Source organism: Lontra canadensis, unplaced genomic scaffold (assembly GCF_010015895.1).
Source record: "Lontra canadensis isolate GAN:19392208 unplaced genomic scaffold, GSC_riverotter_1.0 scaffold35, whole genome shotgun sequence".
NCBI lineage: Eukaryota > Metazoa > Chordata > Mammalia > Carnivora > Mustelidae > Lontra > Lontra canadensis.
Window position 1 is genome coordinate 12,639,141 of NW_022631029.1, and position 25,693 is coordinate 12,664,833.

Consider the following 25,693-nt stretch of genomic DNA (forward strand, 5'->3'; position numbering starts at 1 on the left):
ACTGAAAAGAGCCCAGTTGTTTCTGAAACACGTGAAACAAAGAGATAAAAGGTTAGAAATGCAACTTTGGAAGCAGACGCAGTTTGTAAAAACAATCCCTGGGACCATTGGGTCCCCAGCTGAGATTACCGTTAAGGCACAGAGCTCTAGTGTGAGTGATCTTGAGCTGTAATTGTAATACTCTGTTGATAAAAATAGTTAAGCATTGTGAGAAATTAATCTGCCTGTGACCATAGTGCTTTTACGATGATTAGAGTTACCCAGGGAGCCTCAGGCAGGGAGTCGCCTGCTCTCTGCTGTGGCTGGCTCTAAGCAGCACCAATTCAAGGAGGATTTCACTTTTCTGTTCCAGGAGCCACTGGTGAGAGAGAGGTGAGATAGTGAGCCATCTCCAAGGGGAGTCTGTGGGTCTGAGAGCCTTTTGCTCAGGAGGGGACAGTAAATTGCTGACTCTGGGTGACAGAAGGGTCATTATTAATCCTTCCTGGAACCCCTTAAGGAAAACGGTCTTCTATTCTAGGGAAATATTATAATACCCAAGGTAGCAATTACTGCGTTCGCACTGTGCGCAGGTGCTGTGCTAGATCTAATGTGACAGCACAGCATTCACGAGCGAGCCCAGAAAGCCTGGGTGCTGGGTTCTAATCCTGAGTCTACCATTACCTCCCTGCAGCCTCTCGACTTCCCCAGTAGACTAAGAAACAGCAAATGGGTGGAGTCATCTCCCAAGCATTGCTAAAGCAGACCTAGGAGATTCAGAAGACAATGGGCATGAAATACTCTAGCTAGGACTCGCTGGACAGGGAGGAAAGAAAGGATTCCCAGAGTCAGGCTGGGATTCCAGTGCGGGATGGAATCTGACAGGAGTCACTAGGAGTTTTCCCCCAAAGACCTGCAGGAGACCATTGAGTCTGTGGGAAAGTCGCATGGATCCAAAGCGTCCTGAGTGCTGGGTGGCTCCCCGTACACTGGGGAAGGGCCCTACCGACAGCATGGAGGCAGCTGACACGTAGCAGTGTGAGCACTGGCTATGCCCCGTGAAAGTAGGACATCCTGACTCTATCAGCCAGGACGAAGTCCTGGGAACGCGGGCTACTCTAGGTATCCCAACTATTAAGGGCTTGAATACAGGGAAGCAGAAGCCTTCACCATCACCGAAGGGCGGGGAGCGTGGGTCACGAAGCACTGATCCTGGCCATTTGAGAGCCCCTGTGGGAGCTGCTTCACATAGTACCTCTGCCTGCCCCTGCCTCCAGAGTCCCCCGGGCTGCTTTCTCATTACTCCCTCCTGCATCCAGCTCCGCCGCTCTCGTAGGCAAACACTCAGCCGGCACCACGCCTGGGGGAGGTTCAACAAAGGCACTTCTAGCTTCTCTTCTCCGATGCAGGATGGGTCCCCTGAGGAGAAGGTGGTAATGTCCGGTTGAGAATCAGCCGTCCGTGCCCTGGAATTTCCTAGGCCGTTGTTACGCTGTCAACCTGTTTGCCACCCCCTGCTCCCCCCTTTCCCTCGCCGTCTCAGTCAGGGGGTGAGAGAGGAAACCCTTTTACATGGGAGAGTTTCGGTGTGGTTCGAGGCTGAGGTCCATTCCAGGTGACTTCCTGAAAGCCCATTGTGCTAAGCGGCTTGCTCGTTTTACCACGGTGCCTTGGAAAAAACTGCAAGATTCTTGATAATTGTCATTGGGAAGAAATGAAAATACTCTGCAAAAGTTAGCCACCAGGCCCTTCATGGAAACACATACGTCTGCCTTCTTCGTGGTCCACAGAATGTTTACTAAGAGCAGTCAAAGGGCCTAGGTGTGTCTGCCTGGCCACATTTCCCACAAGGTTCTGTCACGAGCAGCAGTGTTGGTCATGCCGAATGGTGGCCACAGTTGCCTCGGGAGCTGCCTGGGCTGGACTGTGAGTGTCCCTAGGAAGGAGAACCAGGCTTCACGATGGATGCCTGACATGAAGTCAGGAAGGGCAGGCTGCATGATGCAGATTTGCCCTCCTCCCCTGGGCTGCCGTCTGCTGCTGTAGCTGACTGTCTGCATGGAGCGGCTTCTGGGATCGATCTCCATACAGGAAGATAAGTTGCCCATCTCCTATCAGAAGGAGCCGCCAACCTGGATAACAACTGCATTTGTCAGGATGCCATCCGTGGCAAGCAACAGAAACCAAATTCAAGAGGCTTACTCAAAAGAGGTTAATTAAAGGAAGTTAATTATTTGGTTGGTTTGGATCGGTGGAAATTCATTGTCTCATAACTAAAATGTCTAGAGCTCTTTCTGGTTTCAGGTACAGTTGGATCTAGGGCTCAGTTGAACTCACTGGGATTCCCAGTCTCTTATTTTGTCTTCGCATCAGCCCTGTTCTCAAGCAGACCCTCATCAGATAATGCCCCAGCTTGGCAAACTCCATGGAAAGAAGCCTCCTTTTTCCTGAAGGTCTCCAAAGTCCTAGGGGCTGGCTCTCATTCCCAAAGCTGGGATCGGTGCCCATGGCTATGGAAGATGAAGGGCGGATGTGTTCCTATGCCTGTGGGGCAGGGGGCAAACCTACAAAAAGCACATGGTCTGAAATTGGGGGGAGGACAGCTGCCTCAAGAAAATGGTGTGGGTGTGGGGGGAAGGGGAGGTCTCTGCCAGCTGAAAAAGGGGACATGCATGCCCAGCTGACAAAAGCAACAGCTGTTATTCGAGCGCAACTGGAGTTAGTATCAGTCTGAGCCATCTCTGAATCATCTGAGGCACGTTGCTAACTCCTTTGGACCTCTGGTTACTCATCTGAGTAATAAGCAGGTTGGGTTCAGTGGTTCACGCCGCCATGCCAGCTCTCAACTTGCACAGATCTACCCATCATCCGCAAACAGATGGACCGCACTGGGGTCCATCAGCGACAGGCTCAGTAAGCGGGTCAGTTACTTATCTCAAGACTAATTGTGCTGGAAAGCAACAAAAAGCAGCCTGAAGAACCACCCAGCCCTGTCCATCAGGGTCTCAGAAAAATGAAGAACTGATTCCAGAGAGGCACACTCCCCAGAAGGGACCACGGTCTCTGCCGCAGCAAGAACACCTTGTTGGATCCTCAGTGGAAGATTCCTTCTGCCTGCAGTTCTCTTGGCAACGGGGCCTCCGCCAAACCCATCTGCTGTGCCGTGCTCTGGGTAGAAGTAATTATGTTTACGAGGCATTATTCACGTCTCGTCTACCTGAGGGCCACCCCAAATAATGCTTCTCTAGCTATTAAAGGCTTTATCAGGCACGCAGAGTCTCTAGCAGTTTCCTTCAGGGGAGAAGAAAAAGATCCCTCTTGAAGTTTACCACCTCCCGTGGCAATTTGCTGCCCATTTCAGGGCCATGTTAAGTGGTTGGCACCCGACAAAAGGGCCGTCTTTTTCTTTTAAGTGCGGCCGGAAAATGGGAGTCATAAGTGAAAGTAGGGAACCGGGAGATGCATTTCCATGCAGCCAAGGCTAGTAGCTTTCTTGTTTTGTTGTGAGCTGGCGAACTTCAACATGCTGAAGCAACGTTTTGTCAAATTTCTTAAATGCTGAGTGTGGCACTGGCCCAAATGAATGTAGATGTTATTTTAGTGCTAAGAGAGATTTATTTTAATGTACAGTTGTAGCCACTACAAAGGCCCCTTTTAATCTACTGGGGGTTCCTTTTCTTGCTTTTTCCCTCTGCTCCCCCCACCCCATGCTAGGGTCCTGGTGTATGCTGTGAGATTGCAAAGGATCCCCCCGCCCCCCCTTCATCTCCTAAGACAGTGACAAAAGTGCTGACAATCATGGTAATTAAGAAAAAGTAGCCTGGCCTGCAAGGCTCTGGTGCTTTTCACAGCCGGCCCCTGGGATGCAGAGACAATGCTGCTTGATAGTAGAGAAGGCACCAGCGGCAGAACTGACTTGCCTAGCTCCCCACTCGAGCATAAGCAGCCCCAAGACAAGCTTTGCCTTATCAAGGACCTGGATGCTCGAAGCACGGAGAGGAGCTGTCCCTTCACCGTTCACCTCTGCGATGGGAAATCCATCCCTTGAGCTAAACCTCAGATACCAATATCTTGCACCTTGATGGAGGCCAAAATAAATAGGAAGGGAGATGCAGAGGAAGCATGGCTACAAGTGAGGTTTGGACCAGCCAAATCTATGCTTTCAAGGCAAGGGGAGCAGAGGGGAGCTACAGACAAAATGGTCGCAGGGGCCTGAGGTGAGGGAGAGAAAAGGGGGGATGATCACCAGATCCGGTGGCAGAAGGGAAACTAAAACCAGCTCAGTTATGGCCTCTTTGGTCCATCCAAGGCCCGCTTTTAATAATAAGTTGTAATATTCTCTATACTATCCCAAAAGGAGATCCATAGAAAATAGAACCTGTTTCTCTATATGGTGTCAAACAAACAAAAATGAAAAGAATGCTCCAACTCCAATATCAAGCAAAGAAAGAAGAGTCGTTTATAGAAGGATAATATATATCTTGGGATGTGAATGTTTGGGCACAATGCCAAGAGGAGACGGAATGAACTAGCTAGAAGCTGGTGTGGCATCTCTGGTGTATGGACACCTCAGCCCCAAACCAAACCTGGCTGGTGATGGGGGTCTCTAGTGAAGCAGCCGGCAAAGCAAAGTACACTCGTCTCTCTCTTTCACGGGACTGTAGCTACATTTCTAGAAAATTCCATGCGGAAGACATACCTTGTGTTTAGATGTATAACAGAATCCAGTTCAAGGCCCAGATATGGATCATGCTTTCCGAGCGCATCAATCACAGCAGAGCACTTGAAAGCACTGGGCGGCTGAGTCATGAACTGTGGGCCTTCCATTATTGGTGACAAACTGCAAACTTCCAAAACAGCCCCCTAGGGGGTGACGCAGTCCTATTGAGAACCGAGAGGAAAGGGCTGCAGGTTTCTGGGTCAGGTGCGTGGGCTCCCATCCTGGGTCCACCAGGTCCTCCCAGCAGCTGTGTGGGCCTGGTTAAATCACTTCCCTGCTAGCATCTTGTCTTTAAAATGGACAGAACATCCCCTCCCTTATGAGATTGCTGGGAAAGTTAAGGAGGATGATGCTAATGGAGTTTTAAGTCATTTTAGGCCATTCTCTCTGGTTCATTTATTTTAGATATTTGTTTCCTACCTTGAAATCACAAAGATCCGAGTTCGAATCCTAGTTCCCCCAGAGTCCCTCCCAGCTTCCAAATCGGAAATTTCTCTCATGAGTACTCCAGCGTGGTTACTCAGAAACTGCCACGCCCTCAGCTATAAACCGGAGGTGACAATAAGGACAGTATCTACCCGGGAGGATTATAATCAAATCCACAGATATTATAAACTCACAGCAGAGCTGAGAATATTCTGGGTAGTTGTGATCATACCGGGTCCAACTGGCTCACTCTTAGCAAGAGAGACGAAACATTACATGGTGGTTTGAAACTCAGTGTTGCTGTAGGCAACATGGAATTTGCAAGCCTAGGCCAGCAAGTGGGATGAATCCGGGGCCTCTGCTGGAGGGACCTGGGCTCCTTGACAAACAGAGTGCTGAATGACGGCAGTGTGTCAGTCCTGGAAAAACTGTGTGGAGACGGAGCTCTAGGGAAGGAAAACAGGATATGTACCATATGAAATAGTGCGTCTGTGGATCGCTGTGACTGTATGTGTGTCTGTCCGTGACTTTAACTGAATAGTTACTGTGTGCCTGGCACTGTACCAGGCTCATGACATGCGTGAGCCCATTTAAGTCTTACTTCCATCCTATGCAGCGTGCGCGACTCCGGTCCCATTGTGCAGACGAGAAACCGGACTGGGAGGGTACCCTGCTTGAACAGGAGACAGGCAGGACTCAGACCCAAGTTCTTCTGACATTTCCCAATCTGGAAGCAAGTATAAGGAAAGAGACACAGATGGCAACTAAGAAAACACCAGAACTGTGGGGCCTATTCCCAAGGCGGAGGCTTCTCTCCTACAGAGGTGGCATTCATGAGCTACCTCAGCCCTAACACCGATGGGAGGGGGCCCGGACCACAGGGCGGTGCTGAGTCCACAGCCCAAGGTAGGCTGGGGGCCCGCAGTGCCGGCAGAGAAGAGGAGCTGGCCGTTACAGCGGGGGCCCCCAGAGGACCCTCTTCTCCCAATGCCACTTGTTGTGAGCGGCATATCCTTAATCCTTTCAGGGAAAGACTTTTCATCCATATCAGAAGGTCCAGTTTCCACTGAGCAGGGCAGAGGCAGAGATGACACGGCTGTGTCCCTGGCTCCCCTTGCCTGTGGAGAAAGCCGCTGGAAAGTTCAGGGTAGCTCGGACACGTGCCCCTGCCAGCATAGCAGGTACAGGGGTGTGTGAGAGGGGGCCAGGCCCCGCCCTGCACAGGCGTGAGGGAAACACCTCCCACCCGCATCTGATTGCACTCCTGAGGACACCCCGCTTTTGTTAAGGTGTCTGTGCTCTTGAGTGGTGAACAAGGAAGGGAGGGGAAAGTCAGCCAGTGCACTCCAGGTGGGCCAGCGGGGCAGCTTTATCCGGACAGAAGCCTCAGATACCCCACAGGATGTGGTCTCTCACCGCTCTCCACCAGGGCTCACCCGAGGCTGAAGGCTCGGGGACGCACGTACTCCTTGAATCCTGCAGGCGTTTCCTCTTGGGTCCTCTGTCACGGGCCTGTGTACGGGTTAGTGCCACGGCCCCGCCTTGTTCCTCTCGAGGGTCACCCTGGAGTCTGGCAGCTCCCTGAGCCCTTCGGGGACCTGCAGGGAGCCTCAGGCTGGGCTGTCCAAGGCCTCTGTCAGGACCTTCTGTTCCCAGCAGCAGCAGGGATGGAGAAGGCCGGGCTCCTATGTCCTGCCACTTCCCAGGCTGACTCAAGACCGGAGCATGTGCTGGGGAGTACCCGCCTCGTTGCAGGGAGCCCCCTTGGCTTTAGGACCAGGGCGGGGGAAGGGAAGGCAGACACCTGCAGGGACCTGATGGTGCCAGCCTTTCCCTCAGGCCGCCGGGACCTTGGATTCTCCTCCCTTTCCAGTCGAGGCATCTTTCCCAAGAGGTCTGTTTAGGGGGCTGGAGGCAGAGTGGAAAGGAGAAGCACCCGCCCAGGCAGTTCCCTAGTCGTCCCTCCCGCCCTGGGATTCCCTGAGGCCTCCATTTTTGAGACTCCAAATCCAGAATTTAGTCCTTTGTTCTCCGAGTTCATCCATGCCCTCCCTTCCCTGAGGCCCTAAGCATGGAATGCTTTAGCTGAGGGAACGAGAAGAGCCAGTGGGTGCCAGGAAACTGGGAAGAATGTTGGTAACAACTGTGTTTCAACTGTTATCCCTCCAAGAAAGCATGAAAGGCAACTGATTAACTGCCTAGTGCCCAGAGATACGATGTATTTGCTCGCTCACTCATTCATGGATCATTCCGTTTCCCGCCTGAAAGCTTACAAGGCCCCACAGAACCTTTGTAGCATGGATAAGGTCTGTGTTGAGAGATGGTGGGCCAGACAGGCCGGGCGTGCCACAGAGGCCTCCGTCTACACAGAGGGCTTCGGGGTGTGGGCCCTGCGGAGAAGGATTTGTACTTCTCTCCCAAATCAGAAAAGGGGGTACCTACGCTCACCCCCAGCCTCTCCAGCTCACCCTTGCCATGTACAGGGATCAGACCAGCACAGCCTGTTGTGAAAGCCTGTCCGGGAGCCCAGGAAAGGGACTCAGGTGTAGCCAGGCCACATGTTCGGAGGCAATCACTTCATGATGGAAGATAGCTTTTCCATCCTCAGCCTCCACCTGATTAACTGGTGGAATAAAATGGGTCTCCTTCAGGGCAAGACTGATTTCCAAACATTCCAAGATCCTGACATTCCAAGAGGTTGGAGAGCCAGAAGGGCTTCGTTACTCCAGAGTACCGCCGGAGTCCTGGTTCTCTTCTCCCTCCCTGTATCACCACCTTGCATGCAGCTGTTCCGCAAACATGTCCGCCTTGGGCCAAGTCTGATAGCGTCAGGCACAGCTGCTGCCCAGGTGTCTGACTGTGGCACCAGCACCTACACGGTCGGAGGGACTCGGGCCCAGCCGCCTGCTGGACTCGCTTCTCCAGGCTGCCTTGCGGCAGGAGCACCCTCATTAGCATGTGGTCTACTTTTGACTGCTTCCGTTATTGTCCTTCTCGTGTCAGATGACGTGGAGACACTGGATACAGATTGAGAAGGATGGTCTTGGTGGCCCACCACGAAGAGGGCAGTTGTGCTTGTGAGGAGCTATCCCCAGAATAATCACAGCCTTGGTTTGAACTTCCTCTTTGAGTCCTGGTGGTTGTCTTGTAAAGGCTAAGGACGTTCAGCTTCTTGGCTTGCACTGGCCATGCAGGTGGTCTCTTGGAGTTCTCGGACTCAGCCGGGGATCTTGCAGGTGGCCTAAAGTGCTCTCTCCATCCTCCGTCTTCACCTGATTGTGAGGTCCTCATCAATTTCTGCCCATCCTTGGGGCCGGCCTCTTTCCTGAATCCTTCACAAACTACCTGCAGAGAAGACAATGTGTTCTCAGAGTTGTCATAAGGTGATGGGTCAATCACCTAAACAAACCAGTCATCCATTTCTGGAAAAGACAGTACCAACTGGCGTATGCTGATAATTGGTGCCAACAGTCTGCATTATTTAAACAGAGAATGATGTGTAACTTATCTTAAAACCGCCAGTCTGCATTTTATCTGCCAGAAAACCCACAGAGAGCATGCAAGAACTCATGATGGTGGAAACCTCTTCGCCTTTGCTCTCGGAGATGAAAACAAAGGTGAAGATCGCTTCCTGACAGGGAGACCTTAGGCCTGTAACTTATGTCTCTGGTCCTCGGTCTTCTTACACATAGAGTGTGGCTAGGAGTACTGCCCACCTCTCACAGTGTTGGGAGGAATGTCTGGATAGTATCTAAAGCTTCTAAGGTGTACCTGGCACATAGTAGGAGGCTTAATAAACAGTATTAATTACTGATATTAATGTTACTATGACTATGTGATATGATTTCTGTGATCCAATTTATAAAATAATTCCCATCATGGAATATGTCATATATAATTCCAAGACATGTCTGGTGAGCAGGGAGACGTGGTTCATGAAATAATTCACATGGAAACCAAGTCAGAGCATGCTGAAATTTACTAAGCAAAGAGGACAGAGCTTCAAGGTGCAGAGGTAGTGGTATCTGGCAAGGTGTAGCTGAGATTAAATGTACTGATGGTAGAACTCGGGTTCCAGGCTTCACTTGGTCGGAGCAGCGAGACCAAGACCACACCTCTCCTCTCCTCTCCCTCCCGGGTGCCCCTTGCACAGTGAAAGTGCATCATCCCTCACCTCCTCACACAAACCATGCAGCCCCCCACCTTCTCCTCCAGATATTTGCCAGATTTGTTCATGTGTCACACCTGTACCTTGCTGAGAAACTTGCCTCGGCTCTCCGTTTCCCTGAGGATGGTGTGCATCCACCTGAAAGCCAGGGCGGGTCCCCCGAGAGAGATTATCTGGGATCAGCTGACATCACCATCAGCCCCACATCAAGCTGTCCAGTCTTTCATTCACATGCCTGCCCGAGCTGGGCACTTGTTCTAGATGCAAGGGAATATAGGTGTTAACATCCTCTGCCCTCAGTAGGCTTACCCCCAGTCTGATGGGAATGAAACACCATCAATAATACATAATATCATTTAATGCCAACTATTGATAAATGCTTTGAAGAAAAATAAAGCAGGTGTGACTGTTGTTAAGAAAACCATTAGACCAAGCAAGGTCATGATTGTTTCTTCTTGCAGTGAAGCGGAACACCACCCCTCCAGGGTCTTAGTATGTCCCCGCAGGGGAAGGTCAGCAGATACTGGTAGGGTTCTGGGGTCTAGTGGATATCTCAGCATGGGGATCCAATTGGGATTGGGCTGCTTTAAGAATGGTGGACCTCTCAAATCTTGGTTTGATAAATGAGCATTTTCCCCTATTGTTCTGAGCAGCCTGCTGTTCAGATAAATGGCTTTGGGAGAAGTTTCCCAAGTAAATCATGAGGTACTTTTACTCATTGACAGCCTTGTATTTCTGGGCACGAATTTTCTGGAACAAATAGCAAAGTCACGAAAGTCATGTTGATGAGGCAGCCTTGGTTCCCAGTCCTGATATTTCGCTGCAAGACCCAAGCTACCTCAGGGTACTCAGAGCTCCTCGTGCCACAGAGGTCACCCCAGGTCCTTGCCTGGACTGTGCTGCCATGTGACCCTCGGGAGAGGGTTGCCAGATTTAACAAATCAGAAGTATTTTATCTGGCAACCCTATGGGAGTGCTGTGAATTTTTCAGTGAATCGTCTGCGTATGAAATCTAGATTTTCAGCTTCTCCTGCATGCATCAGAATAATGGGCAGCCTCCAGACCCCATTCCCACAAAGTGTCCACTGAGCCTAGTGGCTCTCTTGATGCACGCACGCAGGGCGGTTTCTCATGCCCTGTGGTTCCCACCCAGCCCTGGAAAGATCCGAGGTGGCGGGCTCTGGAATGGACTTGGGCTCCCTTGAATGAGCTGGGTGTGCTTGCATGAGTCCCCTTCCCTCTCTTGCCTTGGAACATGAGCTAAAGAATAAGAGGAACTGGGTGCATCCCGGCCCGTTCCCCACCCCCACCCCCCCCACGCCCCCCACCCCCCGCCAAGCCCTGTGAGCCACCCACTTGATGTTATAGTGCTGCTTTGCATTAAGTATACTCACAAACGTCCAGCTCAGAGGTGATTGGCAAATAAATGTGACCATTCGATTATGGGTTTTGAAATGTTTGGAAATCTGACCCCTGATTTTGTTCTAATCTCTTTGGTAACTGTTATTAGGTGGTGACCTAATAAGAAATTATTAACTGGGGAGCTATAATTTGGAAGCTTATAATTTTCTTAATGGACATTGATTTGTGTAACCCTGATTAAAATACAATGAGGCCTGAGGCTTAAATGTTTTATTCTGAAAGGCTGAAAAGATGGGAATGGACTCTAGAAATATATTGGCTCAAAAACTTTATTGAAATAATATTATTTGAAGAGTTTTGTGAGCCTAAAACGATGTGACAAAAACTATTCAATGCCAGCTCCCATGGCCTCGGGAAGCTGAGGGAATATAGGTTTCTTCAGATGAAGTCTGGAAACATGCTTCCAGATTACCTCAGGAGTGAAAAGAAAATTATTATTCCATCCCACGGCCCCGCTAATTCTCTTCAGCGTTGATTCTGTCAAGTAATTAGAACCCAAATGGAGGAAACATTCATAATTGTCACTTATTACACTCTACCAGAGGTGACTGCTCCCGAGAAGCTCTGGCAGGACAAAAACAAAGCAATTACCAAGAAAACTCACACAGGCCGACGACGACGGTGGGGCCTTCCTCACACATTCCCAGAAGCCAGTCACAGGCTTGGTGGGGATGATTGTGGATTAGAATACCCCCCCACAGCTAGGAGTCTTCAAAGAACATCTTTCGCTATTCGTGATGTCAATCGAGAGATAATGAGTCCTGTTTCCCCTCCCTCTCTCACCACAGGCATCCGTGGTGTGGCTCATTGTCACTTGAAAGCATGTATAAGACAGGCTACACTATCCACCCCTCCCCCACCATGTACCACAGGGAATACTTCACAAGTGAAATATGCCCTCAGTTGGGCGGGGGGGGGGGTTATTTGAAACACCTACTCCCCTTTTATTGTTGTATTTCTTCACTTGGCGTAGACGAAAATACAAGGTGTGCCTGCTGTTGTGAAGATGCCCCCCCCCCACACCGCCATTTCTGAAATAATACCATACCTCAGAGATTAATGTTCAGGCTTTACCAAGATTACAATAAATGAATATTGCTTTGATCTGAATATTTTTCGAACGGTGGTTGCTGATCGCTCTCTCTCCCCTGTAATCTTTTAAGAAAGCCTTTGGACTTGCCAGTCTGACACCCAGGGGGACATGAGTGCAGCTGCCTTTCCTTCCCCTCATCTCGAGGATAGCTCTGTTCTCGGTTTCACCCAAATTAGTCCCAGGATTTCAGTTGTCTTTTTTGTCCAACATTCCATCATGCAATTCATTAAAATCTTCACATGAAATATTTAACAGATGAGTTATGTCATAATTCACATTACGGTTTTCAGTTGTTATTCATGTGGTAAGTCATTTATCCTGGACATTAGCAGACCTCTGGAATGGGCTTCTATTTGATGTGAGGAAGGTTAAGATTCTTTTCCTCAACACCCCAGAACAGTGGCCTGACTCCAAACCCCCGGTTGAACATGAAATATTCCCCGAAAAGTGACATTCAGACTCACTGTTAGTTCAACTTGCAATTAACTATGTTGAAAACAAACAGAGGAAAACATTTAAACAAATGTGGCCTGGCTCACAGCTTTTACAGTTGACCGTTAATTAGGCCAAGTTGGAATTCAAATGTGCCAGGCCTTGTTACTATCACGGCTGGGAATCATTGCCATTGTACACAAAGGAACGAAAATTCAGGGGCTCCATCAAAGGGGGGCTGAGGACAGGATGGGAGATATTAAGCCAGTAAAGCTCAGTAAAAATAGCCACTACTCAGCTTGAGAAATATGACCCATAGGAGCTCATTTTCTGGGTGAGATAACACACATATGGCCAGCATTTATTTGTAGAATTTAGATTTTAAGAAAACTTGTCCCCCTCTTAAGTGATGAATTACATGGGATATTCTTAGCAGATATTTTATTTATTAACTTTAATTAGAGTTTCATTTTCTCTAATAAAGATGCCGTTTTCTACCACATCCCATGGATTAGAATCTATTAGAAAACTGTTTGTGAGCACTCTAGAACCTTTCTGAGCCCAAGCACTGGGCTGAAATAATGGTCACATGCTGCCCGCAGTGACTAGTCTGCTGAGAAGATTTGATAGGACGTTGGCTGGTGAGCACATGGAACTGGGGGTGTCAGTACTGGGGACAATAACCTTCTTGGATTCTGTATGTGTGCTTGTCTAGCCTTGTCCCGAGGGTGTGTAACTGATCACGGTTCCAGAAGGGGCATGTGATGGTGTTTGAATGGTAGGGCACCACTTTGCTTAATTCTAAGGGGAAAAAAAAAATCCATTCTGAAAGTTGGCTCAAGTGAAAGAGAATCATCACCTTCTATTCTCTGCTTCATCTTGCTAGTGCTTATATGGTCTCTATCCCCCTTTGGTGCCATCATTTAGTTGGGCATTGATCCACCAATATTGTACCATATACATCACTAGCAGTGAAGAGTATGGATTCATCATGGATGAATTTTTTGTTCCGCCTCAGTATCTTGGCACGAAAGATTGTATGTGGTGGTGAAATCCAAGAATAAAGGCTAAAAACTCTAGGAAGAAATCATCATAGCAGGAATGTTGACAACACTATCAAGCCTTTAGAGTGCCCTAAGGCCCACCATTTTATTTTGTGTCATGTGTCCCCAGTCCACAACAGTTCTGTTCAGAAGCTAAAGCTAGTATGACTCTCTTTGCAGGGACAGGGAGGGGAAGCAATGTATCCTTCGCACACATCCTGAGCAGTCTTAGAAACAGGGTTCGAATCCTGTTCTCTTTCTTGGTAAGAATGTTCCTGGTTATGATTCTCTGATGGTGGCTGGATTGTTATTCTGTCTCCTGGATGAGCTCTTAGGGTGTATGGGAATATATTGTATGACTAGAGGAGTGGGCAAATGGAAGTAGGGGTGTTTGTGCAAGCTTGCGTGCCAGGCATGGTGAGCACTATTTTACAAACCGGATTTGTGCTCCTAGGGGTATGTTGCAAGTTGAGGCCAAGCCCACAGAAAATTATTTCTAAATGAATACAATATGAAAAAGTTATTTTATTTCTAATTTTACATGTAACATTGTTCTTTGGCGAGTCTCAGATTACACTTGAATGCATGTCTATTAACCTGATATGAGATGCATGCATGATTTCATCTTGAATGCATTTGAATATAATAGCACTGGAAATGTAATTTGTATTCTCAAATTTTATAAAGCAAAATAAATAAATCTTGAGGGTGGTAGCCACATTGAGCATATTGCATTGATTTCTTTGGGTTTCTCTCAAACTAATTACCAGCTTCCCCTTGCAAATCCGGGTCTTCTCACACTGGCAGTTCTATCTGATCTAAATCCTCTGTACCTAAGTCATCCTCATTTTTTTGCACCTCTGGGAAGTAGGTAGCGTGGACAGGTCTGTGGAGAACTTTACTGTTGATCCTTAAGGAGTGCCAATACCCAGTTTCTTTCTGTGGTTGCTCCTGTTACCACTGATCCCTGTCCAATAGAACTCTCTGTGATGATGAGAATGTTGTAGATCTTCATGATGCAGTACAGTAGCCAGTAGCCCCATGTGGCTACTGAGCACTGAAAATGTGACTTGTACAACTGTGGAACTAAATTATTAATTTTATTCTCTTTGAATTTAAATAGTCACTAACTTGGAAAGCACAGGACTGGAGCATTTGAGGTCAGCTGTCTGTCCCGATCCAAGCAACAATAGTCATGGACATTCTGTACGTGAGATGATTACATGGTTAGGTGGGTGAGGCTCTGTGCTTATCTCTGTCTGCTCTGGGAATCCTGAAGAGCTGTCCTGTTTTCAGTGATCTGACTGCCCTCTGCAGGTCCCCATCCCTGGCTGTCACATCGTCATCTCAGTATACCCACTACCTCGCACATACCAGGTTTCTGCTAAGCATGGAGGAGGAAAATGGTGGGGGAGAGAAGGTTGTAAGGAAGTTAGAGAGTTGAGGAAAGAAAAAGCTAGGCACATACTTCATTGAAGTTACGTGGTCTGTGTTGCTGAGCTAAAAATCTGTACTGAGGCCCTCCTCAAGTATTGAGGAGAATTCCAGGAACAGTAGTAACCTGAACAATTCAAACCAAAAGTGATGTCAGTGCTCCAGGAGCCTGAATAGTCTCTATGGGGCTCTTTGGGATGGGAATTCTCATAACAATGAGTTTGTTGTTTTGCTGGTTTCCAAAGACCACCCCAGTATCTCAGAGTCAAGGTCCTAGAGGCTCACACAGTACCGGCCCATTGAGAAGGTTGTATTTTTCTGGGTCTACTCCACTCCTGGAAGATGAGTAAGATGCTGGGATGGAAAAGGGGATCTTGCTCCATCCTCAAAGTAAAAGCCCTTAGCAGGGACTCTGAGAGCATTTGTAATCAAATGGAAGTAAGGAGCACCATGAACTCCAGGAGAAAAATGTTGATAATTTTCTGGACTGTCTAAAAAATTTCAAACCCCAGGAATGGTGTTTTTATTTTCTGCATTCTCTTTGGGACTTGGGTTTCACTAAAGCATTTTCTGTCCTTGTTTTCCTTATTAAATTAGCAAGATTGACTTGAATCAGAATACACTGTTATGGCTTAAAATGTTGTTGAAAGAACAAAATAGACAGGCATGACAAATATCTCAGGTTCCATTTGGGATATGTGGGGGTAGAGGAGGACAGTGGGACTGAAGGAATAGATGAGTTTTCTTCTGATAAAACTTGAAAAAAGAAAAAGAAAAGAAAAATAAAGGAAAATAATGAAAGGAATTTAAATTTCTGTTTGTGGAAGCTCATGTTTGTTTTCTTGAATAGAACTGGTCAGAGGATGCTTTTAGGCATTTTTTGTTTGTTTGGCGGTGGTAGTGGTGGTGGGAGGATTTTAATTCTGTTTTTTTTTTTTTAATCTTTTTTTTTTTTTTTGGTGTGTTTTTCTCACTTTAAATCATTTTCATGCTTAAGAGATTATTAGCCAAATGCATTAGCCAAAGGCAGCAAGGGGCTGTGGCTGCTTATCCCCTCAGGTTCTGGTCTCCCCCTGTTTGGGCCATTTCCCTCGTACTTCCTCTTCAAGGTTTCCATCGTGGACTTTCTGAAATATAGGTCAACCCTAAGTGGCTCTTTAGATCCTGTAGCAGTGTCAACACACTTTTTCTGAAAAGAGACAAATAGTATTTTAGGCTTTGTGGGCTTTTCAGGCGCCGTTGCAAAAACTCAACACTGCTGTTACGCCATAGACAGTATAGAAACAAATGAGTGTGGCTGTGTTCAAATAAAACTTTATTTATAAAAGGAAGCTGAATCTGGCCCAAGGGCCTATAGAATACTCTTAAGACGCGTTGGCCCGACATTCAAGTCCTTTAGTCGTTTGACCTCAGTCTGTACCATGATGTCCCCCGGCCCCATTCCTTCAGCCTCAGAAGGCACTAGGGTCTTTCATTTTTTTTTTATTTTACTTTTTTAAAAATTTTATTTATTTATTTGACAGAGATCTCAAGTAGGGGGAGAGGCAGGCAGAGAGAGAGAGAGAGAGAGGAGGAAACAGGCTCCCTGCCGAGCAGAGAGCCTGATGCAGGGCTCGATCCCAGGACCCTGGGACCATGACCTGAGCTGAAGGCAGAGGCCCTAACCCACTGAGCCACCCAAGCGCCCGGGCACTAGGGTCTTTTAAAAAGCTGCATCCTTTTGTCTGTGCTGTGTCTGGACTTGGAGTACCATCTTTCCTCTGTTCTTCCTTTTCCTGCCAGTGGGGTCTCCAGGTGTAGCCTTACCCGAGGCACCTGCCAGCTCACCCCCCTCCATCCTCTGTGCCCCAGATTCCTCTGGGGGGGAGCCTCTGACATTGCATTTACCACGTGGCTACTCCCCAGCTCAACACCACACGAGCGTGTGCTCTCATTCCCCTTAGCACCCAGCTAAGAGTTTGGCACCGGGAAGTCCACCGAGCAAACGGTCATGAAGCTGACTTGCCCATGAGCTTGTGATTCTCTCCATCATAGAGAAGCATGTCAGCTTGGAGGTGGAAAGGCTACACATCCAGATGTGCCACAGGGAGCCAGGGGCCAGAGTGGCTGGGAGGGGCAGCGGGGTCAGCCAGCAAAAACACAGCCGGGGTAAAGCCAAGCAGAAGAGGCAGTCGGGACTGTGAGGAAGCCTTGTGGCATCGACCTCACCGCCCAGATGGGGGTGAGTGAGGAGCGAGGAAAGCCATGTCTCGTTTAGGGCATCGGGCTCAGGGAGGGGACGCAGCCCGCTGGAGGGGGATCAGAGAGAAGCAGCCTGCATGATTAATGAGACGGAGGGGCTGACTCAGGAGGAAAGATTAAAGCGCTCTGAGGAGCTGGGGTACAGGCTGGAAGGGACAGATGATAGCAGGCTTCAGGAATGTGAGATGGATAAACACCCAGGAGGGAGCAGCGAGCTTCATTAGGGAGGTGAAAATTGGGGGGTGGGGATGCGGAGGGCTCCATCCAAGAATGAAAGGGGTTCTCAGACAGGGCACGGGCCACTGATGGGGATCTCCACTGATGATGGGTGGGTCAGGGGCACCTCCAGGCTGCTGGAACAAGAAACACCATGGAAAGGCCACTGTAGGATGACGCTTTTAAGAAACCCTCTGCTTTATGCTTTAGTGTCTGAAAGCCTGCCATGGCTGTTGACCATAGCCCTCAGAAGTGGCCTTAGAATTACTCTGACTGCCAGGCTGGGAAGAGTTGGCTGGGGAGGCATGCAGGGGGTAAGCTGCACGGAGAAAACACGCGAACATTGAGAGAGAAGCTCATCTCCACCCTCCTCCTTGATACCAGGGAGTGGATGTCACAACAATTTGAGGCCGTCCGTCCTGAAGTCAGCTTTCTGCCGTCCTTCCCTGTCTTTGGTGGAACCAGAGATACTCCTTGCAAGCCCTTCTTAAGGGCAGGCTCTCACCTCTGCCCACTGGGGGATCTGAGCAAAACCCAGCCTGTAGCCTGGTCCACCGCTTCCTCTGTTGCCTCATCCCCAACAAGGATACAGCCTATCAGGAGTTTTGGAAGATACGATTTATTTGAAACCACAGTAAGCAGCCATCAGTCTCCAGAATCAGGTTCCTTTAGGTTATTCTCTGAGATTTTCTCCGGGCCTAGGAAGAGCAGCTTGTGTCGTCGTCTGACAAAGTGGGCCACGTTGTGGCAGGTCCTCGACAGCCAGTTGACTAAGGCCTTATCCTAGAGTTTGACATGCTAAGTCCAAAGGCAGAAGATGAGTCCCTCCAAATGTGCATACCCCAGTCAACCTTAAGTCTCAGGGCTTGCTTCAACAACTCCAGGAAGTAGAAATGCACTTGATAGTTACAAAAGTGACAGCCCAGCACTTTATGAATCTGCAGCTTCCGACGTTGGCATGGCAATGGTTACCTAAGTGGGTAGGGGTAGGGGGTCAGACATGACAGCATGCAAGATTTTAAGCATCTTGAGTGAACTTTTTCCTTTCATAATTGTGTATTTCCTTTGGTAGGAACTATTATTTAGGTTGAAGCTACTTTAGGTATTTTAGTAAAAGAAAAAAGTGTGCGAAGATAAATAACAATACTGGTGGTGTGCAGATGTGGCAAGAACTGGAGAGGGTGTGTGCAACGGACTGAAGTTTGCAAAATGGCACTGGGATAAGTGATGTCCCATGTGAGGTCCAGTGTTTCCAGCCCAGAGTCTCACTCTGTCTTTTGAGACTCCTCTAACATCTTCTCACCATCTGATGAGCTTTTTGCTCTGCCTTGAGCACTTTCCGAAATGGTTTCAAGAGTTACCTCATTTTGGCTTCGTCGAGAGAAGCACTGTGAGCTTGTCCATGTCCCAGCTCTAAGGCTCCACCAAATGCCTCTTCCCAAAGTTTCAAGTCATTTTCTAAATTTCTTCTTTCTGTACATTTTTCTCACTGGAACTAGCATGCACTGTTTCTCGAGGGAGCCCTTCACAGTCAAACAGAATTGCAAAATTCCCCCAAAGTTCCTGGGGAGGGAAAATCATCTTCATCGAGATGTGAATACAGGGGGCCAGTGTAACTAAAGTCACATCATAGCAAAGTGACTCACTTCCAAACACTAGCCTCATGACAAGTGCTTTCCAAATGTTCTATCTCAAAAACACATGCATAATATACATTTTAGACATGCGGGTTCATAGATTAATAACTAGAACAGGAACTCCAAAGAAGCAGTGGTTTTCTAAATACGCTTTTTTGTTGTTGTTGTTCCTGTCTCTAGCCTGGGTTGGGGAGGGGAATGATCGCAAATGTATGAATTTGAGAAACACACAGATAACGTGTCTCCAAAGAGTCATCGGCACTGTGTTCAGTGTCAAAAGCTCTGCGAGTGTAATTAACCTTGAGAATTCCTTACCTGAAAGATGAAATGTCTTAGTTTGTAGGCTTCACTGTAAATTTAGTTTTTAAGTGTTCTTATCTGATAGGCTCGCATTAGTTTCTTGCCAGGACAGATAACTTTCCATGATAATCTTAAATAATTGTGTGAAGGAATCTCTAATGCCTTGTTTTATTTATAATGTGTCCCAGCTGTAGGCATCCAGATGAAACTTGAATTTTTCCAGAGGAAGTTCTGGACCGCCAGCAGACAGGTAAGGTATAATCAGCATATTGAAGCATTAGTGGGACTGTTATTACACAGGTGTTTGCGTTTGGGTACCCAGAGCCTAAAAGTGCCCGATTTCCGATGAATGTTTGTCAGATGAACTGCTGGCTGCTCAGATTACCTTTCATTTCACTTCGAAATAAAAGGCTGTCAGCACGTTAGACACCCCATGCTGGGAAAGCAAGCAGTTTGCTCCTACAAACAGTTTTGATTGTGAAATCGAGATAATGACCTTCCAAAGGAGAAGTTTCCCCTTTATCTATTGGGGACTTTTGTGAATTTCCATAGCGACTTTTTTTCTAATCTTGTGACGCCTGGTAATTTATTTGTGAATTTCTTTATTGCACGTTGGAAGGCCTTTGCGTAACTGGATCTAAGCATGCATCTGCCCTCTTTGACCAGAGGGCTTCTCTGCTTTGGAGAATCTGGGAACCTTCTTTCCTTGCACTGTATTCTCTGGACTGAGTAGTGTCAGTGGCATTTGCTTAGTAATTCAGCAGAGATGGCAATTTTGCCTGATTCTAGTTGTTGGAATGATATATTATTTCTTAAACACTTTAAGAAACTATACACTAAGAACAGAGGAGTTTTGTGGGTTTTTTTTTTTTTAAGTCATTGGGAGTAATTTAAAATTAAATAATGTCATAATTATACTTCTTATTATTTAAAGATTTGAGATCTTAAGAAGATATCAATATGGCATGTCAATGTAAGTTAAAGTAGACAACATAAATTAAAATGAAAAAGAGCCAGTTACCCCCCAAGTTGTCTTCTTTATTACTATTTGGAGTTGGTGTTGATCCTGGGGAAGGTAGATGAGACACATCTTGGAGGATTCCCTTTGGATGAAAATTGGTATTTGCATAAAGGGCAAGAACTTCTTATAACCTGTCCTTGAATAATTAAGTGGCAGCCTTAGCAGACGCTGGAATGTCCAAGTAACACGTTTCCCCCTTGCTTTCTCCCCACACCACAGTGTGCTGCTTTGGATGGCAAATGCTCCATCAGCTGTGATGATGAGGTAAGATAGCCCCTTGGCCCTGTTTCTGCCCTGGTCAAGGGGAGGTGACACAGGGCACCTTCTTACAGAGGGTATGCTGCTGTAAATGCAGCCAGGTCTGACAGATTATCTTTGATCAAGCTCCAAGCTCCAGAACACATAAGGGCATTTTCTTTCTCTCTTCCTCTTCTTTCCTTCCTTCCTTCCTTCCTTCTTTCCTTCCTTCCTTCCTTCCTTCCTTCTTTCCTTCCTTCCTTCCTTCCTTCCTTTCTCCCTCTCTTTCCCTCCCTCCCTCCCTCTCCCTTCCCTTCCCTTCCCCAGCTAGTTTATGAGAGCTAAGAAAATGTGCTTTTAATGTCCCTTTGAGGGGTGCTTGGGTGGCTCAGTTGGTTAAGCATCTGATTCGTGATTTTGGCTCAGGTCATGATCTCAGGGTCCTAGGATTGAGCCCTGCATCAGGCTCCATGCTCAGCAGAGAGCCTGCTGGAGATCCTCTCTCTCTCTCTATCTCTCTCTCTCTGCTGTTCCCTCTTCTCTTATGCGCTCCCCATCCACCCATACTCTTTTGCTCTCAAAAAATTTAAAAATAAATAAGTAAATAAATCATAAATGTCCTGTGGACAGCACTATTGGAATTTTGGCACTTTTAAAGAAATGATAAAACTCATTGCCATTTGAAGCTCTCATTAGTTCTCAAAGCTTTTGCCCATATGTTATCTCTTCTCATCCTGATAACAACCCAAGGAAATGGGGAGGAATGATCATCCCATTTGGCAGAGGGGGAAATGGAAGATGAGAGAAATTAAATGACTTGCTTAATTTCATGTAATAAATGGGCTGAAAATCTAAGGAGTTGAAAACTCAGAATTTTTCATTCTAGTGTAATGTTCCCTCCCACAACTCTTTCCCTCCCTTCCTTTCTTTTTTTTAATCTCTCTTCCTCTCTGTCACTCTTTGGGAAGATGAATTCAAATCCCACACATAAGAAATAGAAGAAAAAAATGTACCCCTGTCATAGGTCTACCCATCCGATTTATGTTTTTACAGCATTCAATCTCATACATCCTCCGCCTTTAGAGCAAGCAGGCGGGTTATGGCCTTTCATCGTGGCTCAGGTAGTCTGTCTTTCTCTACATCAGCTAAAACATTAGTACATAAACTGGAACTTACAAATAATCATATTTGTATCTCTTCTGGTTACCATAGGGATTCAAGAAATCCTAACCAAATTTCATTTCAACATAGAAATCGTAAATTAGAGGGGCATATGGATGGCTCAGTTGGTTAAGTGGTTGACTCTTGATTTTGGCTCAGGTCATGATCTCAGGGTCCTGAGATCGAGCCCTACATCAAACTCCGCATTCAGCACAGAGTCTGCTTGAGATTCCGTCCCTCTCCTTCTACCCCTCCCTTCACTTGGGGGTGTGTGTGCTCTCTATCTCTCTAAAATAAATGAATAAATCTTATAAAAAAACAAAAAAAGAAAGCATAAATGAGAGATATATTTCAAAAAAGTAGGCAAAAGCAAGGAGAGAAATATAAAAGGGAGTCCAGAATGGAGTTAAAACACGAAATGCTCGGTCCCCAAAGATCATAATTGTATGAATCATTATCCAAAGAGGAAAAGCCAATTAGGTTTTCAACAGAAGCCCAATTTTCTCTGGCCATCAGATCAAAAATAATGTTCCCTTAGGAAAGAGGATCCTGTGCTATTTTATGATCAATACCCTTTCATTAAGTTCGAGAATGCCATTCCTAAGACAGTCAGGCAGCCTCAAATCTCTCCTCCCCCTTTCAAGATATTTATTATCCTATTGGAGCACTCAGCTCAAGACAACACAGCTCAGTGGTAGTATTCACTGTTCAGTGTCACGAGGCCCTGCGTTAAACCTTGCACTTGCACAGGAGGTATGGTACTAATCCCAGTTCACGGCAAGAAAAGGAAGGATAGTTCATTGGTTAGTTGGTGACTGTGTGTATGGTTGGTTGGCTGGTGGGATGGACAATGTTTTGGATAGCTGATTGGTTGATCAGTTACTAGGTTGGATGGATAGAGAGATGAAAACTGAATACTAGGTTAAACAAGTTGATGAATAAAACCAGAGAGGGTAATTTTCCTGTATCCATACGCACATATAAAAGTAAATGGGAATGGGTGCCACTTAGAGTTAGAAACACCCAGTATATATTTGTTGTTCAGTGGCTGATTTCGCAGATGATACAGCATGGAGGTTCAAAGGGGCAGGCTATGGAGTTAGAGTAACTAGCTTCAAAGTGTGAGTCTGACAGCCTTGAGACCCTGGGCAAGCATCTGAACCTCTCTGTGGGGAAAGGAATGTTCATCTCACAAGGCAATGGCGAAGAATGAATGAAATAATATATTTTAAAAATTCATGGGGGCACCTAGGTGGCTCAGTGAGTTAAAGCCTCTGCCTTCAGCTCAGGTCATGATCTCAGGGTGCTGGGATTGAGCCCTCCATCAGGCTCTCTGCTCGGCTGGGAGCCTGCTTCCCTCCCCCCACCCCTGCCTGCCTCTCTGCTCACTTGTGATCTCTGCCTGTCAAATAAATTAAAAAAAAAAAAAATGCATGGCACAGTTCCTGGCAAATGGTAAGCACTCAGTAAGGGTCAGCTGTAAACCAAAAATGTCTGCAGACTCTTTCTTCCCTGAGAGTTAGTGGTTCCCCTGAGTCTGAAACTCAGACAGCAATGGCATATACGCACTAGGCATTTTGTAGTCTCACCCGGGCATAGTGAGCACAAGACGCACACCTTCCGTATTACTAACGATCTTCGTCAGTAGTTGTTGGGATAAGCCCACGTACAAATGGTCATGGAAATGTTCACACACTTGGGAAATTAAGCATTGAATTTGCTCTGATTTCTGAACTTGATCTGATGCTCAAATGTCCTCATTTTGCACTTGCGAAACCAGCGTCCATCTCCCATTTTGGCTCTTAAGTTTGGCTTCAGGCAACCAGTGGACATAGTTCAAAATGGGAACGCCAGTCCTGCCTTCCCACCGAAGCCCCTTCCCACCCTTTCAGCACACTCTTTTCATGTGTCATTCTACTTTCAGGACTTTTAATTAAGCCTTTGAGACCATGTCCCTTCTTCTCCCCTAACTTCCCTCAAGTGATCAGGGCCCCATTAAAAAAAGCTGTGGGGGCTCATTAAGTTCACGTGCTCTGGCTTCTCCACTGTGCTGAAGAGCTAGCCCAACTCCCTCTGACTTACCAGACATGCTCTGCATTGGACCCATCCCAGCCCCTCTGTCTCCCCCATCAGTGGACTCCCTGGCCCCTGACTGGAGTGCCATAGGCTGCTGGGTGGAGTCAGTATGGCCAGATGGCTTCCCATCTTGAAGAGTATACATCTTGGGTTGATCCAGGCAGGGCCTGAGCCATGTGCCTTGGAGAGCTTGGCAGTGGGCCTGACTGAAGACTTTGAAGGAGCTCCGTTCCATCCAGGGCGAATGTCGACTTCAGAGACTCGCTCATTCCCTCAAAGCATGTTTACTGAGACTTCCTGTGCCTGCTAGCCAGTGGACCCCTGGGGGTTCAATCGGAAGTAGAGTCAGAAGTGGCTCCTTTCCTACCGGAACTGGTTAGCAGGGGAGATAAGTGTAGGTGATTATCTACTGTGATAAGTACTGTGAATTAATCCATGAAACAAACATGGGGCGGTGGGGGAAGACTTCCCTGAAGAAATAACTTGTAAGTCAACTGAAGAGGGAGAAGGAGAAGATGGCATTGAAAACAGTGCCTGAAGCATGAGAAGAGCTTCACGGGTAGAGAACACCATGTATGGGGAGGCAGCCAAGGTTACTGCCGTTTATGGACACGTGGTTGGCATTCAGATGGAAGCAGAGAAAGAAAGCGGTGCCCACCTCTCATCTCAGTCTGACCTGGAGTACTACTGTCTCTGCCTCTCATTTCCTTCTCCCACTCACCTTTCCAACAGCCACCATCTCCTGATGAGAGCACCAAAATTTTGCAGGGAGACTGGAAGATGAGAAAGTTCTCTTCTACTGGGACGTTTGGAGGAGCTATTGAGGGCAGTGAGTGGATCTAAAACTTCATATTCAAATGCAGCTTCCACCCTTGCTTGTCCCAAAGGAATCGAGCTTAATAATCATGCCTAGACTTCGTAAGGCCTTACAGGCATTTCCTCTGGAATCTGAAGGACCTCCTCGAAGGAGGACAGGCTGGAGAAGGGCTAAATCCTAGCAACCAGGTGCCTCCAGCTCTGGAACCATTCAACCCAGCGTGGAGGGGGTTTGAGTATTGGTGCAGTAGCTCTTGAGAGCAAGGGCACAAAAGATCCTACCAAGTACTTCTTTCCAAAATAACAGATTTGCAACAAATTTTTTTAAAGACAGTGTCTTGATAGCCTAGTTGACCAACGATGAATAGGACCATCATGTGGCGTGAAGTTAGGGTCAGTCTGTTCCACAGTCAAATATCAGGGCTGAAAGTGTGAGACCTGGAGAAAAGTCCAAAGGAGTGGCACTTCTGTGGGCCTATAAGGCAGAGACCCAGACCCCACCCTCAGGTGGAAGAACCAACCCTCCCCTACTCTATCTCTGTCTTTCCCTCACTCCTCACAAATGAAAACAATAGGCAGGATGATACTGAGCTTCTAAGGGACCTGTTTCAAATCATTGCTCAGCCTGCACCAATCAAAGCCAGCAGAAGGCATCCCCCCAAAAGAAAAGGCAAAACAGAAAGCAACAAAGTTCAGCCAGCCTTGCCTGCACAACCTCTTACAACGAAATGTGGAACAGCTTCCCTTTCTGAGAAACTGAGTCTGTAGCATGAGGATACTTACAAAGATGGCACGTAGTAGGTGATCAATGACCATAGGTTCTCGGCTTACTATGCCCTGTGCATCTTACACTGTGCTCAGCCCTCTACACTCATCATTCCATTTAATCTTCCCAACAACCCCATGGAAGAGTTGTTCCTACCTCCATCTTTCAGTTAAGAAAACTGAGACAGTACTAAAAGACTTTGCTCAAGGTCACACTGATAGCAATTGTCAGAGTCTCTGATTCCAAACCAGGAATGTCAGCTTCAGGGATAAAACCACCTTCCAGGTAACATAAGTGTGGTGCTGTGTTTCTTGCTCCCAAGTGCCCTTCCTCAGTGGCTTTCATTACCACCCGGGGCTGCCCGGTTCCCATGGCCTAGCTGTGGGCTCTAACCTCAGGTCTCTACCTGATCTGCTTTTGGGGCAAGAATCAGACTTCTCGGAGCTATCCAGTAGTTGAAGAAAGACGTTTTTTTAAAAATCAAGTTCTCTCTGCCTCTTTTTTT

The 25,693-nt window shown here is 47.3% G+C and overlaps 1 protein-coding gene across 2 annotated transcripts in view; it reads left to right on the top strand.

The window, feature by feature from the left end:
* CACNA2D3 (calcium voltage-gated channel auxiliary subunit alpha2delta 3) overlaps positions 1–25,693 on the top strand; it is an 857,887-nt gene that overhangs the window by 734,972 nt on the left and 97,222 nt on the right. For both annotated transcript variants that reach the window (XM_032868337.1, XM_032868338.1), the window contains 2 exons: positions 19,300–19,361; positions 20,352–20,396. In XM_032868337.1, coding sequence (XP_032724228.1) covers positions 19,300–19,361; positions 20,352–20,396 — 107 coding nt within the window. The remainder of the gene's footprint in view (positions 1–19,299; positions 19,362–20,351; positions 20,397–25,693) is intronic.